Source organism: Thamnophis elegans, chromosome 1, assembly GCF_009769535.1.
Source record: "Thamnophis elegans isolate rThaEle1 chromosome 1, rThaEle1.pri, whole genome shotgun sequence".
Classification (NCBI taxonomy): Eukaryota; Metazoa; Chordata; class Lepidosauria; order Squamata; family Colubridae; genus Thamnophis; species Thamnophis elegans.
The window spans coordinates 79434027-79461634 of NC_045541.1; the positions used below are offsets into that span (position 1 = coordinate 79434027).

General features: G+C 39.3%; 1 protein-coding gene across 1 annotated transcript; it reads right to left on the bottom strand.

Annotated features, from left to right (window-relative positions):
• Positions 1-11907: 11907 nt before the first annotated feature.
• Positions 11908-26764, bottom strand: LOC116514403 (cytosolic 5'-nucleotidase 1A-like). Its single transcript, XM_032225986.1, has 7 exons — positions 26689-26764; positions 22802-22859; positions 18896-19063; positions 17332-17461; positions 16763-16885; positions 15191-15369; positions 11908-13464 (listed from the first exon to the last, which is right to left on the bottom strand). Exons 2-7 carry the CDS (start codon positions 22844-22846, stop codon positions 13150-13152), a joined length of 960 nt encoding a protein of 319 aa, XP_032081877.1. The 5' UTR covers positions 22847-22859; positions 26689-26764; the 3' UTR covers positions 11908-13149.
• Positions 26765-27608: the final 844 nt, after the last annotated feature.

The window sequence follows — 27608 nt, forward strand, 5'->3', positions numbered from 1 at the left end:
GGGAAACCAATACCCGGTGAGCATGTGAAAACATGTATATTTAACAACATCCGTCCATACTCAACATTATGCTACTATTCTTTTTGTTTTCCTTTCAGAAGAAAGCAGCAGAAAGCATCTTCTGGTGGACCAGTTGCTCCATTCAGCTTCCCAAACAGCTGATTGGCAGCGGATTGAGTACCCTGGTAGTGGGAATTGTGGCTTGAGCAAGTTCTCCCACTTCACTGGGCAATTTATCCCCCCCCCCCTCCAATCATTTTGTTGACCTGATTTGAATGTGATTTGGTTGAATGCTCTTTGAAATTCCCAGGCTTGCTGGACCCTGTATCAAAACACCTGTTGAACAACTAATTGGTGGGATAGCTGAGTTACCCATTCAAATAGAGGCAGTAATTATGTGCCTATCTGTTAAAACATTGGCAGAATTTTCCATCAACCAGCAATTTTCAGAAATGGGGAAGACAGTAAAGGCCTTTGCTTTCATGCAAGTCGCACACCAGAAATATGAACACCTCTATCTAGCAGCCAGCCAAGAACCGAGGCTATAGGGAAAGGGTAGAGAAGGGCCGTGAGCATATCAAATTTTATGGAATTAAGTTTTGTACCAGTAACAGATGGATATCATTCCATGGGAGTCTTCAACTCCACCCAAATATGTATTGAAAAACGGCCATATTTCTTCTGTGTTATTCCTGGATAGAACCTACAACCTGCCAGAAACTCAGGAGCTCAGCTGCAAACTATTGAAACGTTGCCTATGTTTGCTGTGGGTCCATAGGCCATTGAAGTCTTTTCTAGTTCAAGGTTTCCCTAACCCACTGGCTTGTCCGTATGTTCCATAACACCTTCCATAATTTTTCACTTGTAGGACATCAAGTTGGAGAAGCTGTTAAATATATGAAAAGTTTACATTAGAAAATTTATCTGTAGAAAGGATCTGATACATACAGTATATGCTATAAATTCAGTCACAGCACTGGTTGGTTAAAAGTCTATCTTCCTCAAAACTAAGGAAGAAAAACTTAATTAAATACAAAGATATTATTCTATTTCTATAGATTATTATATAATCTATTTCTAGATTAGGTGACCAGAAGCTATTATATTTGGACTTTGTTAAAGGAGTACTGTATTGGTCTATGAGGTTGTGGGGTCTGTGATGATGCTGTTGCTATAAATGTTGGGGCAGAGTAAATAATATCACTGTTTCAGGCCTCAACAATTTAATACATAATATTAGAAATGCCTTTACATGCTCTTCTTCTAGTTTGAAATGTGAACTTCTGCCAGGAATCCTTGTTTGAATTCTATGTAGGACAAAAAAATCGATGGGTACAAGTTGGAAATCAGGACTCAAAACAAGGACAAAATAATCTCAAGCTTGGAGGACTGAACCTGATACGATTAGACAAGATATTTTATTCCAGAAACAATCATAGTAAGGTTTAAAAAAAAACCCAGCTTCTACAAAAACTAAAAATCATGTTCTGTGTATAGGCATGGCCCAGGTTTAAACGCTGAAGTTCCTTGACTCATTTTTTTTGCTTGTTTTCTTCTCTGAGCTGCACCTGGAAAATGTCTATAAATTGGTCATGATTAACCCCAAGAGGCTTATTTTATTTATTATTCAAACGTAAACTCCCTTGTTTCTTCTAGATCACAGATGGTAGCAAAAATAAATCAATCCATCCATCAATCAATTCTGCAATGTAATGGCCATTCAGAGTTTTATTCAGTATGTTCTGCCAGTTAAGTAAATGAGAAAGGTTGACTACCACAAATTACCATATTTAAAGCTACCGCATTTGCGCTGCAAACATCTGGGCCACCTCTATATTGCAGCAAAATAAAATAAAAAATCCAGCCAGAACTCCTTTTGCTGCTATCCAGCGAATATTCAGTGTTTTGCAGCTCTTACATAGTAGTCCTAGCTGCATAGGAAATAAATCAGCAGTGACAGCATAGAATTAGGGGTGAACAATCAGGATTAATAAAAAGATTAAAATGCTACATTGTAGGATATGATGTTCCTGTGTCATTTGATTTTCTTTGTGGTTATCTTGTACTTCCATATCTAACTTATTATTTGAAACACTCACTGTGATGCAAGAGAGCTTCCTTTATCAACACATTATTGGTAAGCCACTTCTGATTCAGAGCTTCTGACACTCAGTCTAATTAATTCTTACACCAATCCTAATTATTGCTAGTCATCTTTATCGTAGTATTAAAATTTCCAGGAGCTTCTTTTAGCTCCTTGAAATCTGGCCAATGTAATTTTCTCTTTCCCATTTCTCCAGTTTGCTAAGTGATACCAGAACTATAGAAACTGCCTACAGCAGATATTGTAATTTCCATTTTCTGGTCTCCACCCAAGATACAACCAATGTAAATACATTAAAGATTCCTAAGGAGGAATATATGTGGGAATTGTAAAATTGTAGCTGCAATGTAAGACCTTAGAAACAATTTTCTTGAACATAGATTTGCACATATGTGACTCTATGAACCCTGTGATCCCAAATGTTCTACAAATTCAGATTTGATGGTAGTTGTTAAACAAATATACTATATCCTATATACAAAAAAGAATAGTTAACTCTCATTTAGGCTAAAGCTGCTGTTTGAGGACATAGTATCACTTTGTCAATGACAGAGCTGGGGACTCAACTTGTTGGATTGGACATTACTGAAAAATATAGAGTTCAAAATACTGAGTCGTAAAAGAGCTTTTATAGCTGTTTGTGATTACTCTTTATTTTTGTTCTTTGTTTTTGCACAGTCACACATCTTACAGCACGAATACCACTTTAGACCACAAACATTTACTGTAAATGATGTAGTGGTCCTCTGGATTTTGGCTTCCCAGATTTGGCCCTATTTAAAGTTATCATGCACATTTCTTTCTCATGTTTTGTCCTGATAAAATGAACAAAAGATACTTTCTGTTGCTAATGGAGAAGATAAAATGTTACTACAGTATATGTCTCAAGCCACATGTTCTCATTTTTGGTTTGCTTTGCCATTTCACATCTCCCAGCCACCACCCAGCTTTCAAAATAGCCTTAAGTTTCAGCCAAAATTTAATAAAGCAAAATCTTTGGGCAGCATCAGTGCAGAGATCAATTAACATAAAAAAATAATTTGGTGGCTTACTAAACTCTGTTTTTAATGTGTTTTTTTTGGTCTGGAAGGGCAACATTTATCCTATTTATCATAGAACTGTGCGTAGGCTTCGTATTCTTCTCATTAACCTTATCACAAATCTGCAAAATATATAGAATACATACAGATACAGACATACCTGTAATAGTTGTATACCGCCATATTCCATAAGGACTTGTGGCAGTGTGGAATAAAAATAATTCATTAAATGACCAATAACATCATAACTTCAACAGTGTAATTAAAACTATTACCCATAGTCGTCCAATGAGTAGGCATCAACCTCTAAATACCTTTATGAATAAGTCAAATTCAGGAATGAAGGTGATGCTTGGAACATTGAAGATGGTTCCTTGTTTTATCTGAAAGCATATAGCAGTGATGGCTAACCTTTTCAGCACCGAGTGCCCAAACTGCAACGTGCATGCACGCATGCACGCAGGCATTGGAGCACCGAAAACCCAGAGACCACCTGGCTGCTACATGTGCACACATTCACACATTTCAGAGTGCTGGAAACTCAAAGACTTGTTGGCCGGTGCGCCTGCACCCACACTCACTGGAAACCAGAGGACCAGCTGGTGACGGCGTGCGTGCCCATAGAGAGTACTCTGCGTGGCACCTCTGGTACGCATGCCATAGGTTCACCATTGTGGGCATATAGTGACCAATACAGTAGTTCTTCTAAGCTATTAGCAACTCACCTGTTTATCCAGCAGTAATTAGAGGAATCCCCATATTGCTGCCCCACTTAAAGCGATTACTTGGCAATTAGTGCTAGTTTTTAAACAAATAACTTGAAATGGTCTAAAATGTATTCAATACACAACTAATTCAGGAATTTAATTTCAATCTGTTTCTCTCTCTTCAGTTTTTTACAGTATATACAGTAATGAAAGTGTGCTTTTTCATATGCATTTGACAACGAGCATACAGCATTTGGAGATCTCCATAGGCTTTTTAGCTTTACCTTTAAAACTTATGAAAAGAGGAGGGGAAAGAGGTTTGGAAAATCTCTTACTTTTATCAAAAGGTTCTAGTAAGCTTATTGTTATTCATTGCTCCAGATGCTGCCTTAGGTTTTGCTGATACCGCAGAAGCTTTTGATAGGGGGAGGAAGCTGCTGACCAAATTGGTTCTAGGAACCTGATAACTTTACTATCTTATAACACTATGAGCATCCTGTGTAATAAGGCTGATTATTTCACATTGATTGAAGTTCCAGTCCAAAGAGCAAATTTGTTGTCAAGAGAATTAAATAAAGAGCTTAAGAACTGCTACAAACGTGCACTGAATATTTTACCTTTACCTAATCATTTTTTCCTCCCATATTTTTTTTAGAGTTTTCCCAGCCTGAAAATGTTTGAAAACACCTGCCTTAGTTTATGTTGAAGGCATATCATCTACTGTATGATGGCAGTAGTGACAATAAAAATTGTAGGATTACTATATGGCAACACAAGAAAAGTGCCATTCCTGGCATAAGAACATAGAAATAGTCCTACTGGATCTGGCCAAGGTCCATCTCAGTCCCACATTTTGCTTCTCATCAAAGGCCATTCAAATATCCAGATGGCTGCTCAGACGCTGAAGCTCAAGAAATAACCCTCTTTCACTGTTGTTCCTACTCTTTCTATTCCACAGATGGCAGATATGACTTATCTCCTGATATGTTAATCCAACAAAGGTTGAGTTACAATCACCTCATGAGGAAAGATCCTGCAGTTTGGAGTGGGGGGAGATATTCTGGAAGCGCACAGGACCTGCACTCAAAAGATTCTTAGAAGAAATATGAAAAGGAACTTGGCAACTTCATTGGGAAAAAGCTTGGAAGATTACATGATTTGAAAAAGACAAGCAACATTTCAATGCTCATTAACAGGCTAAGTGAATTGAGGGATTAAAAAGCATCTCAATTTGCCAGTTAGAAAAGGATTGCAAATAAATAATTGGTTCCCTTTCATTAATCATTTTCTTTAGGCTGCTTTCACATAGCCTTCAGGACAACTGTGGCACAAGTATTAATGAACCAATTTGTGAAAAGAATCTAGTTATAGTTGCCATTGGTTTCAATGAAGAAAAACCCTGTCTCATTTGGTCAGGCTTTTTACTAGAACATTGTGGCCATAGTTGTTGGAAGAGTTCCAGGTTCTAGGTTCACCTAATTCCTCTAGAATACAATTTTAAATGACCATGAATGCCACCACCACCCCCCTACTGCATGCTGGCTGTGCTTCATTCTTCAATGTTTTCGTGCAATTAACATTTAAAAGTGGCTTTTAGAATGAGGCTGTGGTGCAGGGCTGCCAAACTCCCAGCCCGAGGCCTGGAGGCATCACATGCTGGCCATGCCCATGCCCAAGTTAGTGAAGGGGAAAAAAGTCCTGATACCTCATGTGAAGCCGTTGTGGCGACATGAGTTTGACACCCCTGCTGTGGTGAAATGGAAGGAAGTGCAAAATAACTTCCTGATTGAAAAATCAGGAAGTCCAAAGTAACTCTAACCACTTAAGTTCTGCTTGATATGAAATAGCCACATCATATCTCATGAAGTGACCCTGAGTTACTGTAATATTTTCAGGTCAAGCTGCTTAGATCATGTGCCTCAAAACAAGGCCAGTCAGGTGTCAACCCTTCAGAATTGTCCAGATCAGAAAACAGACTCCATAAGAAATCTAGAACAAAGCTTTATTGAAATAGGCAATAGTAACATATTTTTTGATAGTTTGTGTTTTTATTTGGTCCCTCTTATAGTGAGTCAGGCTGAATCTCTTCCTTTTCCAGAGCTAAGGAATACTGCTATTCTTTTTGTTGTTGTAATGGCTTTTAAATATTCCACTCAAGTCCATCTCCAAGATTCTCTGCATTAGATCAGGCAAACTGGACTGAGATTATCTGCTATGGATTTCTATTTGGGCTTGGAAACTGTTAGCTGTTGGCCTGGCTGGCAGCTGATTTAAAATGTAACTTAGCCAAAAACTAGGATTTCTTCATAAATCAAATTGTACTCTGTTCCCTGACCAGTAGTCAGGAGATTTTTTTTTTGAATCAGCTGTAGCTGCTATGAAACTGTTTCAGGCATGAAATCCTCTTACCTTCGCTACCAGTTCAGAATAGGGAGCACGCATGTGCGTGTGCTTGCTTTGCTTATGTGTGGAACTTCTGCACATGCGCAGAGCATCTGTGATGATGTCTGGGCAGGTGGGAAATTCAAATTCAAATTTAATGAATTTATATGCCGCCCAATCCCGAAGGACTCCAGATGGCTTACAGAAATACATCTCTAAAAAGATAAAAATTAAAAATAGAGAAGAAAAGCAGATTAAAAAACACTTCATGCACTCAATCTAGGCTTCATGCACTCAATACAGGCCTGCCGGAATAGCCAGGTTTTAGTAGTCTTTCGGAAGGCCGAGAGAGTGGGAAGGGTCCGGATCTCTGGGGGTAAATCGTTCTATAGGGTCGGAGCAGCTACAGAGAAGGCCCTCCCCCGAGGAGTAACCAGACATTATTGGCCGTTGGGAGGTATGTGGCAGAAGACGGTCTCACAGATATCCGGGTCCTAGGCCATGTAGGGCTTTAAAGGTGATAACCAGCACCTTGAAGTGTGTTCAGAGATCGATAGGGAGCCAGTGCAGCTCGCGGAGGATAGGTGTAACATGAGTGTATCTCGGTACATCCAATATCGCTCGCGCGGCTGCATTCTGGACCAGCTGTAGTCTCCGAACACTTTTCAGGGGCAGCCTCCCATCACCGCCAATACTGGTTCGCCCGAATCGAGGTGAGTCGGCAGAATACCACCTCCGACCTGCTTGTTTTTGAACAGGAATAATTGTGGAAAAATAAAGTTTTAATATGATGTGTTGAACAAATTTCAATTGACCAGCTTCACCGAACACACAAAGCCATAAACCATGTTTTAGAATTCTCAGTTCACGAGGAGAACATCTTAGTAAATAATACTGAGATGTGAATTTGGCATAACACTTTCCAAAACATTTTGAAGATCTACCAAGGAAGCCAGCATTACAAATGCAACATGGCGCCTTTGAGATGTGTTGGATTATTACTCCCATCACACCCATCTAGGAAAATCAATCATCTCTTGCCCACAAAGTTCTTTGCAGACAAAGCATATTCTCAACCGTGGAACTGCACTTCATCACATATGAAATTTGTAGTACATTAATCCTTACTAACTTGATTTGTATCAATGGACTAATATGTATGTAAAGCATAGTCAACAGCCATTCTGGTTAACAATTAAGAAGTGTATATCTGGAGGGCACTCAGTTGGGGAAGGCTAGTGTAAGGTACATTGCAGCAAGTTTTGGGAGATCTAGATTGAAGTCTTCATGAAGTCATACTCCTCTGGGTAGCTTTAAACTGGGCAATATTTTCTGCTCACTTTATTCTTTTGAGGGTAAAAAATAGAAATTCATATGATGCCATATGTTTTTGGAGTAATTTATGAAAAATATGATTGATTATGTTCATTTGAAATTAGCTTTCATTGTCTGGAATCCACTGGACTAGGTGAAAATGAGGTTTGATTGTATTGTTCAATATCATGATGATATTGAACGCCCGCCATTGGCTTAGCATGTGGCATGAACTAGCTATTAGCTGTTGTGGTTGTTGTTTTGGTGTTTTTGAGTCATTCTTGTCACCTGGCAACTACATGGAGAAGTCCATGCAATTTTCTTGGAAACATTTTTTGGAAGTAATTTGCCACTATCTTCTTCCTAGGACTTAAAGATGGCAACTGGCCCACAGTCATGTGGTTGGCTTTGTGCCTAAGCCATTGTGTTAGCATTTTGTATGAACCACTTCATTATATTGTGCCACAAAACAGTTTCAATAGAACATTGTGCCATAAAACAGTTTCAATAGAATGTATTACGCATCTCAGCAAAGTGTTCCATTAATCTTGTTTTACCATGTCACATGAACTTAACCACGGAAAAGATCACTGGTGCAAGGAAACTAATATTGTCACTGGTTAGGTTTTTTGGGGAGTTGGGATTAAGCATGCTCTTTACTCTCAAGTTATGATCCCTCTCTGTACATGATAAAATTAAGCAATCTGCTCAAAATTTCTGCTGAGCCAATAGAAAAAGAAAAAAGAAAACCCAAACTCCCCCCCACCCCGGTATGTTCCACCACTTTTTGCTTGGTCATTCTTCAGCCTATGTGCTGATGAATCTTTGTTTGATGCACATGACTGTTTATTCCTTCTGACTTTGCACTTACGCAATCTTGCTTGCTCAGGATGACAGGTCATCCGAGCTCTGTGAGTGAGTGTTTCCCTTTGCCCATCATGCTGCTGAAGAACTTCACAACGGAGTCCTTTTGCCTGCAAGATCTTAGCTTCTACCCAGCATTTCTGCCTTGTTTAATTTCCATTTACATAGACGTTTGAGCCCGCCATTAGCAATGTCAAGAAATCCTAGGGAGTACAATTTCCTTAATTAAAGAAATTAATTTCATGCTGCTATGGAGTGCACCTAACTTCTGCAATTGTTTTTCAAGATCCAGACTAAGGCTGCTGAACACTGATGGGAGAAAAAATGAAATTGTTTCATGATTACAATCCATGTGTATATATTACAACTATAATAAAGAAGTATTCATTGTAAGTCAAGAAAGTAATGATGATTCTAAATTATGTTTTAAGATATAGTCAAGGTTATGCTGATTTCTGTGACACGTAAGCTCTACCTGAAATGATAATTGTGGAATGGGTATATAGTATACAGCAAAGACTTTTTGAGGAAATTACTGTTCCAGTTTTTGATTACTTTATTGTTTTTAATTGCTAACATGACTTAAAACACTATTTTCTGTATATGTGAGATTCACTGATGTGAAGATTTTTAGCTGACTTTCTTATCTAGCAATTTTCACTTAAGGGAGTAGATCGCTGTGGGCTGCCAGTTTGACACCCCTGGAGTAGATGTCACGCTTCTTAACTAACATACATTTTTTTTTCTAATATGATAAAACAATCAAAGAAGAGCTGTACTTTTATTCCAAATCTCAGTTCTGTGTCCAATTGCTGGCTATGTCCAATGTCACATAAGCACTTATTTTGCTTATATGACATTGCTTACACATGGTTATTTTATAGGTTGCCGTGTACAGATTAAACATGAGATAATTTTTGCATCATAGTTATTACAACTTCCAAGTGACTGGAACCTACACCTCACTAAATTGTACAATGGTAGCAGTGGCAGGAGCTTTGCTTTGAATGGTAAACCATAAAATTGCAGGTGGCAGCTTTTAAATGCGGCATTTCCAGTTTCTGGAGTATATTTGTTAATCCAGACTATTCACAGGATTTTCCTGCCAGTATGGAATGTAAAGCCTTCCTACACTAGTTAAGGCTGTCTCCTTCAGCAATGGCATATTATTGTACCACTGATTTTCCTGGATCTCGTTTTGCCTTTCTTCTTAATCCTGACTCTTGGTTTGTCCTTTCAGCTAGTTAAATGCTAATTCCAGAAGAAGCCCGTGATTACAGCATTTAAAATGGACATATAATCCTTTTGAACACATTGCCACTTACCTCACCCCCCACAGATGAGCAAACTAACATTTATAATGTTATTTAATTATATTTCAAATAATCATTGTGCTAAAGAGTTGTATGATGTCTTCTGATGGACAATTTTGGATAGCAAACTGATTGGCCTATCAGCTATCTAGATCAGTTGTTGTCCATAAGTGGACTAGTACATTTGTTTGTTTATTGTGAAACACTTGATAACCGAAACCTCATTTTTAAAATAACAATAAATGATAAATATCATTACAGATTTCCTGTCATTACATTAATAACTTTTATACAAAATAAAAAATTAAATTCCTGGGCTTAGATTTTTGATAAGGCAAGTGAACCTTAAGTTTCTAAAGACTGAAAATCTCTACACTAGAAACTATTTCTAATTTCTTTAAAATGATTTTTAATAAAATAAAATGAGCATTATTTGTATATCTTATAAAGAATATGCCTAGCTACTTTTCAGCAAATGCAATGAATGTCCTCATTCTTATAGCTTCTGATGCTTCTGCTTGTAGTAACTATTTTGCCTGTAATAAGCATCATTCCAACACACTTTTTTGGGCAAGCGCTAGTTTTAGTAGATTAAAGATATATTAAAGTATTCTCTTATGAAGAGTTCATAACAATATCTCTATATATATTGATATAAAAATGTTCCATGTTGTCAGTGAAATAATTTTTGTGTAGAAGTGTTGAGTCACTGATAACTATTTTAAACTAGATTAATGTACATTGCAATTACACAACCATCACATGTTAAAATTTAAGTAAGTTCTTGCAAAACAAGAGGCAGAAAATACATTTTTCACATCAGATATTTAGCATGAACTATTTATTAAAGAAATTTGGCAGCATTTATATTCAAATTCACAATATTTAACCCTTTGAATTAAAGAGTTTGCCTACATACAGTAGATGTATAGGATGTATTATGAGAGAGTGCTGGAGAAGAGCTTTTTACATTTTACTCTAAGGTCCACTGGTGGCCAACACAGCATTTGCAAAATCAGAATTCCATGATTGGAATGGCTATCAGGAAGTAGGCTACTGCTCTTTTCACGAATGCTTGTTTCTGAGTAATACCAAGAACAATAGCATTAGCATTTAGACTTACCGGTATATACTGCCTCATAATGCTTTACAGCACTCTCTGGGCAGTTTACAATGTCAGCATATCGCTCCAACAATCTGATATCTCATTTTACCGACCTCAGAAGAATGGAAGGTTGCATCAACCTTGAGCCCCACTGGGATCAAACTCCTGGCTGTGGGCAGAGTTAGCCTGCAATACTGCATTGTAACCAACCACCAGGACTCTTCAAAGGTCTTGAAATGCGTAGTCCATTGCAGTATCTATTCAAGAGATGGCAAGCAAACGCATGACTCTTGCCAAGGATTCCTGCTACGGGAATGGTCACAACTGGAACTAGTGATGTTATATCATGGACAGAGTCAATAGTTGCTTTTTAATTACAGAAGATCATAATAACTATCATCCCATTCATTTACTGACTGTTTCAGTAGTGATTTTATTCAGTTTAGTAGGCTTGATAATAATAAAAATAAATGTAAAAATGTAGGAGAAACTACAAAGTTGAAATGGAACCAGGAAAAGCTGCGGTCATTATCAGATGGTGCTGAGTGATTTATGTATAAGTCTCATCCTGCTTAGCTTTCTTCAATATTACTCAAGATGTTGACACTTAGGACCATTTAAATTATTTATGCTCCATTTTCTAATATTTTTAAAGGAGTAACTCATGTGTACTTAAAAAAAGCAATCATTTTAAAGGTAAGTTCAAATTCATCTTTAAGTTTGAGGTTTTAAAAAAATGCACTTCAGAATTCTACTCTCAACTTTTTAAAATTTTTCCCTGCATGTGAATAGCAAGTGAATTTTCTTAGGTGTCATTTGAAATTATTTCCAAAGTGTTGCTAAAGGCTGAAGTGGCTGAAGAGCCGAAGTGGCGCAGTGGTTAGGGTTCAGTACTGCAGGCCACTTCAGCTGACTGATAGTTCTGCAGCTCGGCAGTTCAAATCTCACTGTCTCAGGGTTGACTCAGCCTTCCATCCTTTCGAGGTGGGTAAAATGAGGACCCAGATTGTGGGGGCAATATGCTGACTCTGTAAACCGCTTAGAGAGGGCTGAAAGCCCTATGAAGTGGTATATAAGTCTAACTGCTATTGCTATTGCTATTACTTTGGGTTAAGGGAAATGGTGGTCAAGGATCACAAAATAAAATTATGTCACCAACGTGATGGACATGGATCTCTAGGGGTTGGGGGGAGTTCTTTAGGGTGTTGCAGATGGATGTTGGTTTCTGATAAACTAAACCCAAGCCAAGATTTAAATATTCCCGTTTTTCTGCCAAACCAGCAATTTGCTGCCATAATCCAGTAACTCAGTCCGGAAACTGATAGAAAGAAGGGAGCTGGAAAACTACAGAATCCAGGAAAAGGGGCAGATAGATCCAATTCAAACAGCATGAAAGGATTAAAACACCCTAAAATGAGAAAAGACGATTCTTTATATGATCCGCAGCAAATTGGTGTCACCAGGAGCAACCATGTGGGAATTTGTTAGCGAGAAAAGTTAATTTTTCATGGACAGGCTTGAATGGAATTCTTATGGTTATAGTAATTATACTTGGAAAGCAAAGTCTGTCCTATGCAAATAGCTTTTCTCTTTGTTACAGAACAATAGAGAAGTCCAGAATGTTTTGTTTGGATTGATCTCTTGTTGTGATTGCAGGAATAGAGGTAAGGCTACGTAAAGACATGCGTAGTAAGCTACTGTGATCTCAGTAGCTGGTTATCTCGGATACCTACAAGCTCACCTAATTAGCAGAACCAGATGCGGGAAAGGTTACATACAGACATGCGCATTACAGCCATGATCTCAAATAGCCACTTATCTTTTAGCCCATGATCTCACCGAGCAGAGACAGGCCGTATCAGGGAGTTATGTGAGATTCAACCTTGGCTGGGATAGCCTTCTGGATTCACAAGGGAAAAAGGAGGGAGTAAACCAAAAACAATACTGTTGCTTTCTGTGCTCTATTCTGCTGGTTGAAACTGTACAAAAGCCAAATAAACTCTGCATAAGGCAGACAGACATTTTGGACACCATTGCTTGATGGATTTCTGAAAACCTACATGTAATAACACAGACTCTCCAAATGTCATCAATTGAAAAAAAATGATTGCACAGGCAAAGAAGGGAACCAATTTGCTACATGTTATAAGCATTGATTTCCCCCTTTGTTTCAATACGATCTTTACCCTCATCAGGTAAAGTCACTTCCTATTTTTTTATAAATGTAATTTATTCTAAACACTGCTCTCTCTGTACATTTAAAAGTTTGCATCCTTTACTTAGAAATATTGGTATGGTTAACTGACAGAACACTGTGATCCTATGATCCTTTCTGGCAGCCATAAGGAACCAATGCAGAGGGTATGCCAACATCTTGAGCACCTTGGATATTGTGAAAATTATCATCAAAAAAGATGTGGGGCTGGATCTTGGAGAGGATAGGACCTTTTGGAGCTCCAGCCATGAAGAAGGCTTCATCAGTCGGCAGTCCCCATTCCCGAAGGGTTTTGATGGCCCGGGTGCCCATATCACGGCCACTGCGGGCAGTCACCAAATAGATGCGGATGGGAGAATCCTCCTGAGCAAACTTTTTACGCATCTTCCCAAGATGCAAAGCAAAGGTTTTCAGGGGGCCCTGCAAAAGATGGCAGGAAGCAGAAAGAATGGTATTGTATTATTATACAGACAGCTGCTGAGCAGAAATGAAAACCCACTTATTATACTCAGAGAAGGACAATTAAGCTCTATTATAATTCTCTATTATAATTTTAATTTACAATGAATAATATGATCAACATGGGGATCTTACTTTAGTCTATTAACAATAAAGGTTGGTCATGAAGGCAATTAAGTAGTTAAGTAGTGAATCTAAATCCATTCATTAGGCAACATGGAAGAACTTTACATTGTATTTTCATATCTCAATTCAGTAATATTTTCATGATCATTAATACATTGTGTAAAAAAACATTTAGAGTGGCTGTTTTGTAGACATAAATATGGTATTTTTCGGAGTATAAGACACACAGGAATATAAGACTCACCAAGATTTTGAAGAGGCAAATTAAAAAAAAAAGTTTTTGCACTCTGCAGACCACACAAAAACAGCCCGTTTTTTGTTTTTTTTTTCAAAAACGGCCCCATTATTTTTTTCAAAAAAAGGGCATGAATAGCCTTTAGGAGGCTTGTAGAGTCCTCCTGGGAGGGTGCCTCCCCCCCAACAAGCAAAAAAACGGCCTGTTTTTCATGAAAATGGGCCCATTTTTCATCAAAAAAAGGGGCTTGCATAGCCTTTAGAAGGCTGATAGAGTGTTCCTGGGGGTTGAAGGGGGGCAAAATTGAGCAAAAAATGGTCCGTTTTCTGCTCCTTTCTGCCCCCCTACCCCCCAGGAGCACTCTGAAAGCCTCCTAAAAGCAATACACAGCCATTTTGGTGAAGGGAGTGGGGTTTCAGGAGGCAAAAATGCTGTATTCAGTGTATAAACTACACACAGATTTTCAGCCTCTTTTTTGAGGGAAAAAGTTGCGTCTTATACTCTGAAAAATACGGCAAATACATTAAAGCAAATTTGTTATCAGTTAGTCTTTGAACTAACCGAACTTTGAACTAACTAAATCCAAAAAACAAACAAACAAACAAACAAACAAACAAACAAACAAACAAACTGAATATACCTGTGAAGATAAAGCAGAGGTATTTATGCAGACTTTGGATTAACCAGCTGTGAATTAATTCTTTTTTAAAGTTATATCTCATCTGTTGTCATTCTTTGTTAAATTGAATGAAAAATACCATTTCTACAATTATTGTAGAACATACAGATGAAGATGCAAGGAATGAGTTGACATGAAGTAGCAGGAAGACAATGGAAAGACCAGGGGTTGGGCAAGCTGATAGGACGGCATGGGAAAACAGGAGTGAAGTAACCATTAAGAAGATCAGTAACAGCAGTGGGAAGATACTTGGGTTCAGGCTCAGTAACAGAACACATGTTTTGCACTTAGAAGATGCTAAGGTCAGATCCTCATAGTGAACCTTGAAAACCTTGTCTATCTCAAGAAGAAATAAAGAGAGAAGATAGCAATTGCAATAGCACTTAGACATATACTGCTTTACAGTGCTTTACAGCTCCTTTGGAAGCAGTTTACAGAGTCAGCATATTGCTCCCAACAATCTGGGTCCTCATTTTACCCACCTCTGAAGGATGGAAGGCTGAGACAACCTTGAGCCTGATGAGATTCGATCTGCCAAATTGCAGGCAGCCGGCAGTCAGCAGAAGTAGCCTGCAATACAGCATTCTAACCACTGGGCCATCATGGCTCTTAGAGAGGGGTATCTTCTAAGAACAGGGCAATCTTACCTCTCCCATGGGTACACTTTCCATAATTTTCTCATATTCCACTGCTTCCTCAAGACCTTTCTCATGAAAGACACGATCAGTCTCATCCGAAAAGAGTACAGCATCACCATCAAAGACAACTCGTAATTGAGTTCTAGGAGCCTGTATCTCCTGCTGAAAGATGAGGGCTGCTGAGACTCCTGCACGACAAATAGACTTGTTACGCTACCTGTTCAGAAGAGACATCTTGGCTCTGGTCCCAATTTAACAAATCATCCCTTATCATTCCTTATTTCCTGAAGATGATGTGGATTATTTATTTACATGAAGCAGAAATGGTTAAAAATGCTTTATGACTGCATAGACCCCTTAGGAGAAGCTATCAAATCATGTGTTTCTGAGATTACAACTGACAACTTTTCTGTCTTTCTTTGATTTGATTTGTCAATCATTTACAACATAATAGGTATAAGAATAAACATGAGTATGACTAAAATGGGGATGAATAAATGGGAACAAAAAGACAGAGACGGTGGGCACAATGGTACACTTATGCACATCCCTTATAGACCTCTTAGGAATGGGATGAGGACGACAGTAGACAGTTTAAGGTTAAAGTTTTGGGGATTTGAAGATGTAACAACAGAGTCGGGTAGAGCATTCCAGGCATTGACCACTCTGTTGCTGAAGTCATATTTTCTGCAATAAAGTTTGGAGCAGTTTACATTAAGTTTGTATTTGTTGTACTCTTGTATTATTGTAGCTGAAGCTGAAGTAGCCGTTGACCGGTAAGACATTGCAGCAGATAATTTTGTGTACTATGCTTAAGTCTGACCATTGGCGGCATAGTTCTAGGTTGTCCAAGCCCAAAATTTCAAGCCTGGTGGTGTAGGGTGTTCTGTTGCGAACAGAGGAGTGTAGTACTCTTCTCGTGAAATACTTCTGGACTCGCTCAATTGTATTTTCTTGTCTTTAAAATTCTTCTTACGAGGCCCCATGGAGTAGGTGGAGAGAGATAGGAAAGCATTCCTTGGTACCAAAATCTATCTCCTCCCCTTCTACAAGACATACAATTTTAACAATTCTCAACCGGTTGGAAATTCTGGGGGATTGCAGGTTAAATAGGAAACCAAATTAGAGAAGAACACACTAGATCAATGTTTCTCAATGTGCTTCTAATAGTTTTACTGAAATACCAGAAGAGCATGACAGAAAATATGTATTCCTTTTTAATGAAAATAGACTTACTTCCCTGATGGCAAAACCTGCACTGCTAAACAGTGACACCAACTGGGATTTAGTGCATCTTACATTACTTGCCGCCCTCGGTGTTTATGCTACAAATAACCTGATATAAGTAATTGACATGAGAGTGTCAAAGTTGAAAAGCCAACAAAGAGGAGATATTGTTCCTTGTTGTCTGATCTTGGAAGAGCACGAAGGATTTTCTCAGGAGGGCTCTTGCAGAATTTGCGATAGGCTATAATGGAGGAGGAACATTCATCTCAGGACATAACCAGGGAGATGGCAGAAAAATATAAGAAAAGTAAATATTTCAGATAAAAAGGGAAGGAAGAGAAAAGAAGGACCAACCTCTCTGAAGTGCATTGCACACATCTTTTGGGTCAGCTGAGAGAAAAAGTTTCACATTGTGGGTTTTCAAATATTGGGTAGAATCTTCATCACTGACAAAGCAAAACTTGGAGATTTCCAAACCTTAAAATCCAGAAACAAATAAGGAGGAATACAAATAGAAGTTGAAGCAGCAAAAAGGTATATCATGAAATCTCATTCTTGCAACCCAACTATTAAAAACTATGAAGTGCTGAGTTGGCACCTCCAGAGGTTTTTCTTAATGGTGATTGAAATGGAGCAAGATCACATTTGAAACTTTATAGGGAAAGAAGAGAAAGGGCTATTTGGCTTGTATAACTGATAAAAAATGGATTTGGCAGAAGAATAACTAATTCTCAAGCCCAGTGTTTTCCCTCATATGATGACATTAAAGTTATAAAAGTATGGTTATTAGATCAGATTTATATACTATAGCAGATCAAGACACATATATAGTCCCCCTCCTCCTATTTTTCTCAACAACAGTGACACTAAAAGAAAATAACTGATTCAAAATCTTTGGGAGACCAACTCAAAAGGCAACCTACCATATTGTTTCACACTGTTCATTATTCGCACACCAGTCTCCGGACTATTATTGGAGAGAACAATGACATCAAAGAGTCCCTTTTCTTCTGGGTTTCTTTCAAGGAGTTTCTTGTTCACAAACTGCACTGCCTGAAAGGAGCAGGCGAAGATTTATTAGTATATGTCTATGGAGCTTCTCAGTCATATAGGTCATGATTGTCCCAAAGGTGTTTTTTCAAAAGGCAGCTGCAATTTCTTTTTTTTTCCCTTGAAGACCTTTTGCTTCTCATCCATGAATTAAAGAAACTTCTTGGATGAAAAGCGAAAGATCTTCAAGGAAAAACAAAGAAATTCCAGTTGCCTTTTGAAAAAAGGGACATGCATTACTTACAGGTTTCTCTGAAGGCGAACCCTGAATGGCCATATATGGATACACTTTGCAAAAATCACATTTTAAATGTAGTTGCAATTGTTTGAAAGTTCACACATTCAATACAGTATGTCCACATTAATGATCTGGAGTGAATTCTGAAGATGGAAAAACTTGAACAGCAATAGATGGATATATGCAGGAATGTTTCTAGAACGTGGTCAAAAATGTCAAGGCTGCAGCCACAACTGTGAGATCAAAAGCTTCCCATCACATGTTACATGTACAACCCACATAAGAAAACGAGCAAGTCACCGTTTTGATGGATTTTTTAAAATCATACCTTGTGGACACCACTGAGCTTTTTTTTTTTATAAATAAAACACAACTATTACAAAATGCCCAATACTCTTATGTAACTTCTTCATAAACACTTGAAGTTCTTATTTCTTAGAAAAATGGAGACACAATTATTGGGCAAGAGGAAAAAACTGAACACTGGTCAAAAACTTGATTATCTTCATATACCATATTTTTTGGAGTATAAGACCCACTGGAGTGTAAGACGCACCAAAGTTTTGAAGAGGCAATTTTTTTAAAAAAAGGTTTTGCACTCTGCAAACTTGCTAAAAATGGCCCATTTTTCATGAAAACGGGCCCGTTTCTTTTTTTCAATAAAATAAAATAAAATAAAAAATGAATAGCCATTAGGAGGCTTGTAGAGTGTTCCTGGGGGGGGGGGGATGACCAAAAATGGCCCATTTTTCACAAAAAAGGGCATTAGGAAGCTTATAGAGTGCTCTTGTGGGCTGTTTTTTGCTCATTTCTGCCCTCCCCAGCCCCCAGGACCTCTGTGAAAGCCGCCTACAAGCTATGCACAGCCATTTTTGCAAAGGGGGCGGGGTTTCAGGAGGCAAAAAAATGCTGTATTCAGTGTATAAGATGCACCCAGATTTTCAGCCTCTTTTTTGAGGGAAAAAGTTGCGTCTTATATTCCCAAAAACACGGCATATGGATATAAAAATTCCAGTCAAGTCAGAATCATTGCTGGTGAAAAACTTTGTGATTGCTATTACAAATGTCCCATCTGCATTTACTCTATGTTTTAATTTAGTACATGAGGACTGGATGAGGACTCTCTTAAAAACTTAAAATATGCACTACTTACAAATAACTTGCTAAAAGAAATCCCGTCCCCTCAATTTTCTTTTTACCTGAATGAAAGGGAAAGCTGTTCCCTGCTCCAAGGGGCTATTCTCATTTTCTTGCTGATGTTTCACATATTCCTCTTTGCCCTTTGTCAAGAAGATTTCATGCTCTCTCTCCAAATTGAAAATGGCCCTGGTTGTCACAGCAATAACCAATGCTTCCTTTGGATCTTTCTGGAGATGTTCAAGAACATTGACTTAACTAACATTAAAGGGTTGGAAAGGAAGAGAAAGAAACTTGTACATTCTCCTATTTCATACCTTTCTTATCATCACACTGCACCATCTCTCCTTGTGAGCTAGCATTGTATTCAGAAAGCTAATTATTAAAAAAAAACTCTGCAAAACCTGTATTTACAGCATAATTACTACGTAGTATGCAGAAGTTATTCCAGCCTAGAAACCTGGGCCTGACCTTGCACACTGCCAAGGAAAGGGATGGCTAGGAAATCAGTCATCAAACTAGGAACTGTAATCAACCAGTGGTCATCATCTCATACATGATTCCCATAATAATGTTCAAGGGAGTCTTGCATGAACGTAATGAGAGTCCACATTCTCTGTCAGCAACCATAAATCTTCCTTTTAGTTGTGAAACTTGGCCCATACATGCTTTTTTTAAATTGGCTGCCAACTCATCATGAGAAGTGTCTTAAGGATACGCCAGAGGAAAGGACAAAAGAAGAAAAAAAACGCACAAAGAAAAAATTGGAAGGAGCTGGAATGCCACTCCCTAATTAAATGCATGAATAAATGACAGCAGTGGTCAGCTTGATGCTTCCAAGAGATCCAGAAGAGAGACATAAAGGCTTTAGAATAGACCTGGGCATTTTATAGCCTCTAGGCCAAACCAGCCCTTTGGCTGTTCCTGTCCAGCCTGTATGGATTGCTTTTATTTTGAAAGTGACTCCTTTTTTTTTTTAATGTATTTGGGTGTGTGCATGCCTATACACCGTCACAGCCCTATTGCATTGGCCTTCCAAACACTGTCAGTTTATCATGTGGCCCCTAGGGAAAAATTAATTGTCCACTTGTTTTTTAGAGGGCAGCTGGTTCACACATATACTTTTGCCCATGTTACTGAACATTTCCCCTTTTAGTTCAAAGGCATATTGTTCAAAACTAGTTAATGTAACTATTTTAAAAGTATACAGATCCATTCTAAAATATTTCTGAAATTAAGCTTTAAATTTCAGATAAGCAATCAATATAGCAACATGGCCCGAACACAAAAACTGCCAAGGAATACACATCCAGCTCACAATTAATTTGTAACAACTGGTAAATTTATGATAACAATTAACAACCCAGAGAGAAATCATATAAATGAGATTAAATTGGCAAGTTTAAAAATGACATCATTAAAAGCTGCACAGAAAACAAGTTAGAACATTATGTAATCCCAGCTAGAGCCTTACCTGGAGTTATATAATGACTGGATGACAAGGCAAACCCTCTCTACAAACGGATACATTCATTCCAGTAAGACTGAAAGTATAGCATTAACAAGAGCTAAGGTCCCTTTTGATGTTTTGCAATATCAAGGTTATATATACTTACTCAGGTGAAAGCTTTTCATAGATTTCCCTTCTCAAAGCAAAAACAGCCCTTAGCATTCTCTCTCTGTAAATCAATATCCATTAGCAATTCTCTTTTAGAACCCAAAGGTTACAAAGCTAAAATAGATAGATCCACAGTTGTGTAGTTTGCCTCTAAGGTCTCCTTCCAAATTGAGTATATTATCTAGAAGAATCAGGGGAGATTAGCCTTCATAACAGAATGTCAGTTTAAGCCAATAAGTGCTCTTTCTTAGCCAGGCTTGCATTTCTGCTGAAATAGATTCTATTTCCAAGCAAAGGGCAGCACTGAGAGCTTTCTGAGAGACATCAAAGATAGCCTTCAAAAACCTGAGTTGCCTCCCATAAGGAGAAACATTTCCCGTTTGAGATTAGTGAGGGGGATGACCATGGACTCTCAGATTTCTCTAGTGTACCAGTTGGGCCTATTCTTGGGTCAAGGAGATTTTCAGATAGACACTTGAGTCCTAAGTCCCGTCATGAATAAACTATTGCTATGTGTTCTACATGGGGCTGCTGTTGAAGAGTATTCAAAAACTATCCAGAATATCAATCCAGAGTTCAGTGGCGAAGGCAATTAATTGTTGGTTAAAATTCAAGGTGCTGCTTATTGTTAATAAAGCCCTTAATGGCATAGGATCTGGTTGTTTGACATATTTGTTGTTAGTTGCAAAATCGTGTCCGACCCATCGCGAACCCATGGACAATGTTCCTCCAGGCCTTCCTGTCCTCTATCATCCCCTGGAGTCCATTTAAGCTCATGTTGACTGCTTCAGTGACTCCATCCAGCCACCTCATTCTCTGTCGTACCCTGCTTCTTTTGCCCTCAATCGTTCCCAGCATTAGACTCTTCTCCAGTGAGTTCTTCTTTCTCATTAGGTGACCAAAATATTGAGTTTCATCTTCAGGATCTGGCCTTCTAAAGAGCAGTGAGGGTTGATCTCCTCTAGGACTGACTGGTTTGATCACCTTGCAGTCCAAGGAACTCACAGGAGTCTTCTCCAGCACCACAATTCAAAGGCTTCAATTCTATGGCACTCAGCCTTCCTTATGATGTTTGACATATTACCTATCGTCAATAGTTTTTGCTCATCTGGTAAATTTTGGCAGCATGCTGTGCTCCAAGTCCTTTTGACTATATACCGTATTTTCACCCATATAACCCGCCCACGCAAATAACCCGCCCACGCATATAACCCGCGGGTTTTCCGGATCGTGTAAAATATCTTCCGTATACCCCGCCCACGCATATAACCCGCCCACGCATATAACCCGCGACGAGTAAGAGAGAAGGGAAACAGCTGAGATGGGGGGGAAGAAACGGAGAAACAAGCCTGCGCAAGCTGGGGAAGAGGAAAGGAATGGAGGAGAAGGAAACAGCTGAGATCGGGGTGGGGGAAGAAACGGAGAAACAAGCCTGCGCAAGCTGGGGAAGAGGAAAGGAACGGAGGAGAAGGAAACAGCTGAGATCGGGGTGGGGGAAGAAACGGAGAAACAAGCCTGCGCAAGCTGGGGAAGAGGAAAGGAACGGAGGAGAAGGAAACAGCTGAGATCGGGGTGGGGGAAGAAACGGAGAAACAAGCCTGTGCAAGCCTCCGATCGTGTAAAATATCTTCCGTATACCCCGCCCACGCATATAACCCGCAGGGGGGCGCTGTGCATGTGAAAACCGCATATAACCCGCGGGTTATATGGGTGAAAATACGGTAATGCCATCTATAAGGATTTACGAACTTAACCTGAATATGTTTGTAATTCTTGTGAATCTAGTAGCCTATGCAAAATTTCCAAAAGGGTGTTTCATTTTGCTGAAGGTTTGTGCAAAGCATTTCTTAAAAGGTGCTTCCTACAACCATGCAGTCTTCTTGCTTCTAAAGACAGAGTGGGTATATCGGCCCTGCTTTGCACTTTCTTCCAGTATCCAAAGTGCCAATCCTGGTTGCAAAGTCACACAAAGTACACTGAAAACTCATGTTACTTCAGTGAGATGAATTGTGATTTCTCAACTCTAAAATAATTGAGATAATTCTACAAACCACATTTTAGTTTAACATAGAGTAGATTAGCATGTTATGTCACTACTGTCAAAAAAAAATCCCTCTATTTTTAAAGGGTGGTGGTATCAAGGAAAGAAACAAGGAGCTTGGGACCATATAACGCTGTTTTGGGGATCCAGGCTTGCTGCTGGCCCAATATTAGGCAAAATGAAAGTGCTTCTTCCTTCATGATTTGCAGAAGCTGAGCAGCAAAACTTACCCCTTTGCAAAAAGCAGACAGTGGCACAAACCTTTCAAATAGTAGTGCATGTAAAGCATTGTTGTGATTAATACTTCACCTGGTTAATGCTGGGGTTTATGATGGTGCTGTTAGGGTCTGCCATCTTCTGTTCTCACCTTGAAAGGGAGAAAGAAAATAGTTGATCCATCAAGTTCATTTAATGGCAAGAGAGCAGATATCAGACTTATGGCATTCTTTACTCTATACCCCAAAGAGGAAGAAAACACTTTCACATGTCTGTGCTGTGATATGCTGTAAGATAGAGTGAAGCAATAAGCTTTCTGAGGTAAAAAAAAAAACAAAAAACAAACCAAGATGGTGTTCCTTCCATGAGCAAAAGCTTTCTGATAATGTTGGCTATGGAGACATCTTCCACTGTTCTTGAAGGCAACAGACTAGCATAGCAGATACGGAGTTGAGGAGAAGGCCCACTTCTACTTTCGGGGAGTGCTATATACAAGCACTGGCTGTCTGAAGTTCATTTTGATTTGATTGATTTGATTTTGATTTTATTTGTCTTGTATGCCGCCCACTCCCGAAGGACTCCGGGCGGCTCACAATAGACAAGGGAAAGGGGGAAAACTGGACAGAGACAACACTTTAAAAACAAAACCACAACATTCACAATTTCTGTGGGGCTGGATATTTCACAGCCCCCCCGGCCAGCTGGAGCAGCCAGGACTTGGTGACTTTGCGGAAGGCCGGGAGGGTACTAAGGGTCCGGATCTCCACAGGGAGGTCATTCCAGAGGGCTGGAGCTGCAACAAAGAAGGCTCTCCCCTAGGGGGTCGCCAGCCAACATTGGCTGGCAGATGGAATCCGGAGGAGACCTAACCTGTGAGATCTAATCGGTCTGAGGGAGGTAATCGGCAGGAGGCGGTCTCTCAGGTACCCAGGTCCGATGCCATGTAGGGCTTTATAGGTAGCGACCAGCACCTTGAAGAGGATTCAGAGACTAATGGGTAGCCAGTGCAGCTCACGGAGGATAGGTGTGACGTGGGTGTACCTGGGTGTACCCACAATCGCTCGCGCGGCTGCGTTCTGGACTAACTGGAGTCTTCGAACACTCTTCAAGGGCAGCCCCATGTAGAGCATTTTGCCTTACAGCTGGGCCTGCTTTCACTCAGCATAAACTTCTCATATAATTGGACAAAATGTTGTTCTATGGAGCCAGTATCCAACTGTAAATGATGAAATCTAATTCAAATTGAGTTGAGAAATAACAGCTTAGTCATGCAATTTGCTAAAAAAAGAAAACAGAGAACCCCAAGTGAGTGAGTATGCATTCAGCTAACATTCGGTTATGACATGTAATTCAGTCCAAAGTAAAAAAATATGGCACTTTTGTATTGATTTACTGATTTGTCTGTTGCTCGGAATGGAAATACATATTTTATATAAAAATAGGTGAATCTTTTATAATCAGATCCTGAAAAAAGGCTTTAACATTTGGGGACTTTAAAAAAGTGTTATGTTTCTTAAAAAATAAATAAACAAGCCTAAAGCCAAATCATTTTTTATTGGGATGTATCAGATTGATAGAACTTTTCATCCAGTAAAGCTTGTCACTGTTATATTCTTTCAATAAAATAACTTTTGTTCATTGGAAGCTATCTAGGGACCAGACTAGATCCAAGCACACTCAAATTTGCACTTGACTAAAGATCTCATGGGATTATTTTGAACCAGTAATTCCTTCTGCTACTCTTTGCTATAGGATGAAATGAGGGGAAACCCCCATGTATGCCTGATGTGCTTGCATAAGATAAGACGGGATATAAATACAAGGCACACTTTTTAAAATAATGAAAAGTACAGATAACCTGTTGATTTTTCTTTATAATGTTAATTTTTAGGAAGAGGAAGTAAAAATAGATTCTTGAGAATTCTTTGTACCAGTCTGGAGAATAAAATGTCTATTATATGTGTGCCATGCCAACTTGATATAGCTCCAATACTGCAGCAAATGTAGGCTTGCTTGTCTTGAAACATTGCATAAGTATATAAAAGAACTGTGTCTGGATAAGGCCAACGTCTATCCAGTCCAGCCCAATCTAGTTCAGCATCTTCCCAACTTCAGCATTAGCCAGTTTGACAGTTTCAGGCGTGTGATTTGTTTTAATAATTGTTTTTTTATATTACCAAGAATCAGTGCCTACCTTAGCCCTGGCTCTCTTGTATTGCCCTTTCCTTGATGTGCAAAATTTTATGGTCAGCCCTGACTGCCTCTTGCCGTGCTGTGCCAATCATAGCAATTCAAAGCCCTGAATGGGGGATCACTGAGGTTCCTTGACTCCTGTGCTGGATGACATTTACCTTCTCTGGGTAGATAAAGCAATAGCAATAGCAGTTAGACTTATATACCGCTTCATAGGGCTTTCAGCCCTCTCTAAGCGGTTTACAGAGTCAGCATATCGCCCACACAGTCTGGGTCCTCATTTCACCCACCTCGGAAGGATGGAAGGCTGAGTCAACCTTGAGCCGGTGAGATTAAAACCGCTGAACTGCAGGTAACAGTCAGCTGAAGTGGCCTGCAGTACTGCACCCTAACCACTGCGCCACCTCGGCTCTAATTCTAAAGTGAATTAGAATTAACGCCACAGAATTTAAAGTGGCTGAAGAAGGGGCCTAGGTAAAAATTTAACAAAGGGGCTAGAAAAGAATCATTCGTCTATAGAAATCTTCCAGGAATACCATCCTAAGTACTTATACACTGTAAGTGCCACATATAAAAATGCCTATAAGAGCAACGAATCAACTTGTCATTTTTATCACTAACATTGCTGCAATCAGTCTGGAATCAGGCTTACAGCAAACTGCTATTTCAGTTCTGCAATTTGTTGCATTTAAAGATGGTTTGGAGGCTCCCAGGAAGTGTTATTTCACAACACTCTTTAGTTTATTAGCAATAGCAATAGCACCAGTAGTGGGCTTCAATTTCATTTACTACCGATTCGCTTGTGTGTGTGCATGATGTTTCTGCACATGTGCAGAAGCGTCTGGGTGGGTGGGCAGAGCCTCCTGCTGCCGCCACCGGTTCGCCCGATCCAGGGTAAACTGTTAGCAACCCACCACTGAATAGCACTTGCACTTCTATACCACTTCATAGTGCTTTTACAGCCCTCTCTAAGCGGTTTACAGAGTCAGCCTATTGCATCCAACAATCTGGGTCCTCATTTTACCCACCTGGGAAGGATGGAAGGCTGAGTCAACCTTGATTATTATTAATTGAAGGTTTAATAACGAGGGAGCTTGACTGGATTCAGCGAGATGCTTATATGTTAGTTTCTAGCTAGTAAATAATTTGGGTCAGTTCAGCTTCATCTATAAAAGTTGGAATACCTGTTTGCAATCAAGAAGTTATAATAAATAAGTAGAGAAAAGGGATAAATTATAGGAAGAAACTCAGAGCCAGTGCTCAGAGAATCACAAAAGTTGGCTATGGATGCAATTCAACCGCACCTTGTTTATAGCTAGTCATATTAAGTAGACATGAACAAATGAATTAAGGCAAATATACGAGTCCCAGAATAATGTTGCCAGATCCAAGCTGGGTCGGTCACGGGGACCAGAATGAAATGAAATGAATAAATCCGAGATAACTATTGGTTCGCCTTCTTCCTTGTCCTATACTACTCACACAGAAATAATTAATCTACCTTCATCATCTCCGATGACTGCAATACTGTAGCCACTAAATCTCACTTTCCCCCCTGGTTTCTGGCAAGGAGAGAAAGGCGCACATAAGCGGAGAAACAGAACAGATTGAAAGGAAACAGCATTAGGCAAATATTTCCTTTTAAGGAGCCGGCACGAATTGGGGAAGCGATAGAAAAGATCTTGATTGATCGCAAAAAAGTTGGATGGTTACAGTTTTTCTAATGACAAAAACAAGCATGCAATTCAATATTCAAATATTTAATAGTCAAATATCCCCAAACTCACCACCTATCATTCATAGAAGCTCGTTTCAAAACCAGCGGCATTCGAAGAATCAAGTTTACAACTAAGCGCATGCTGCTTCTTTTATGCATACTTTTTTCTCCCTACGATATAAAAATCCCTCTGAATACTGGGAGTTGTAGTCGGCACCTCCGGAAGGCCACATGTCTATTTACGGAGAGAAAGATCAGAATGGACTCCCTTTCCCAGAGCGCCTTGCGCTGGCTAAAATAAATAGGGCGTGGGTAAGGCGTTGTTTTACAAGTTGATGGATAAATTCTCCTAGTGAGGACAGTTTGAAGTTTTTCCACAAGGGAAAGGATACAAATAGCGGGAGATCCAGAGTTTCATTTCATGGTTCCCACAGGCCAGCCTTTCAATTTAGGACAGACTGTGCAGTCATCTTTCATAACCCTGTCAAAGGCATTTTTATTTTCACTGGCAGAGATGGATTATAATTTTCTTCTAGCCCTCTCATTTCATGAGCAATAAAATGTCACTGTTAAATACAACCCATTAGAGGCATCTGAAAATATAGCTTGGAAATATTAAAGGAGATAAATAAAACATCTTTTTATTAAAGATCTGTCCTTGCTTTTATTTAAAACTTTCTACTTTAGAATTCAAGAACCATCTGCTTCCACCAGCGATGGGATTCAAATTTTTTTACTACCAGTTCTGTGGGCATGGCTTGGTAGGCGTGGCTTGGTGGGCGTGGCAGGAGAAGGATACTGTAAAATCTCCATTCCCTCCCCACTCCAGGGGAAGTTTACTGCAAAATCCCCATTTCCTCCCCATCAGCTGGGACTCGGGAGGCAGAGAATAGATGGGGGCGGGGTCAGTCAGAGATGCTGTTTACCGGTTCTCTGAACTACTCAAAATTTCCACAACCGGTTCTCCAGAACTGGTCAGAACCTGCTGAA

Excerpts from the sequence above, each read along its gene's own strand:
- LOC116514403 (XM_032225986.1), bottom strand. The coding sequence starts at position 22,846 with ATGGCAGACCCTAACAGCACCATCATAAACCCCAGCATTAACCAG. Across the intron at positions 17,462-18,895 it reads CAGCTTTCCCTTTCATTCAG|GCAGTGCAGTTTGTGAACAA; the intron begins GTAAAAAGAAAA and ends TGCTCCTTTCAG. Across the intron at positions 13,465-15,190 it reads AAAGTGTACCCATGGGAGAG|GGCCCCCTGAAAACCTTTGC; the intron begins GTAAGATTGCCC and ends CATCTTTTGCAG.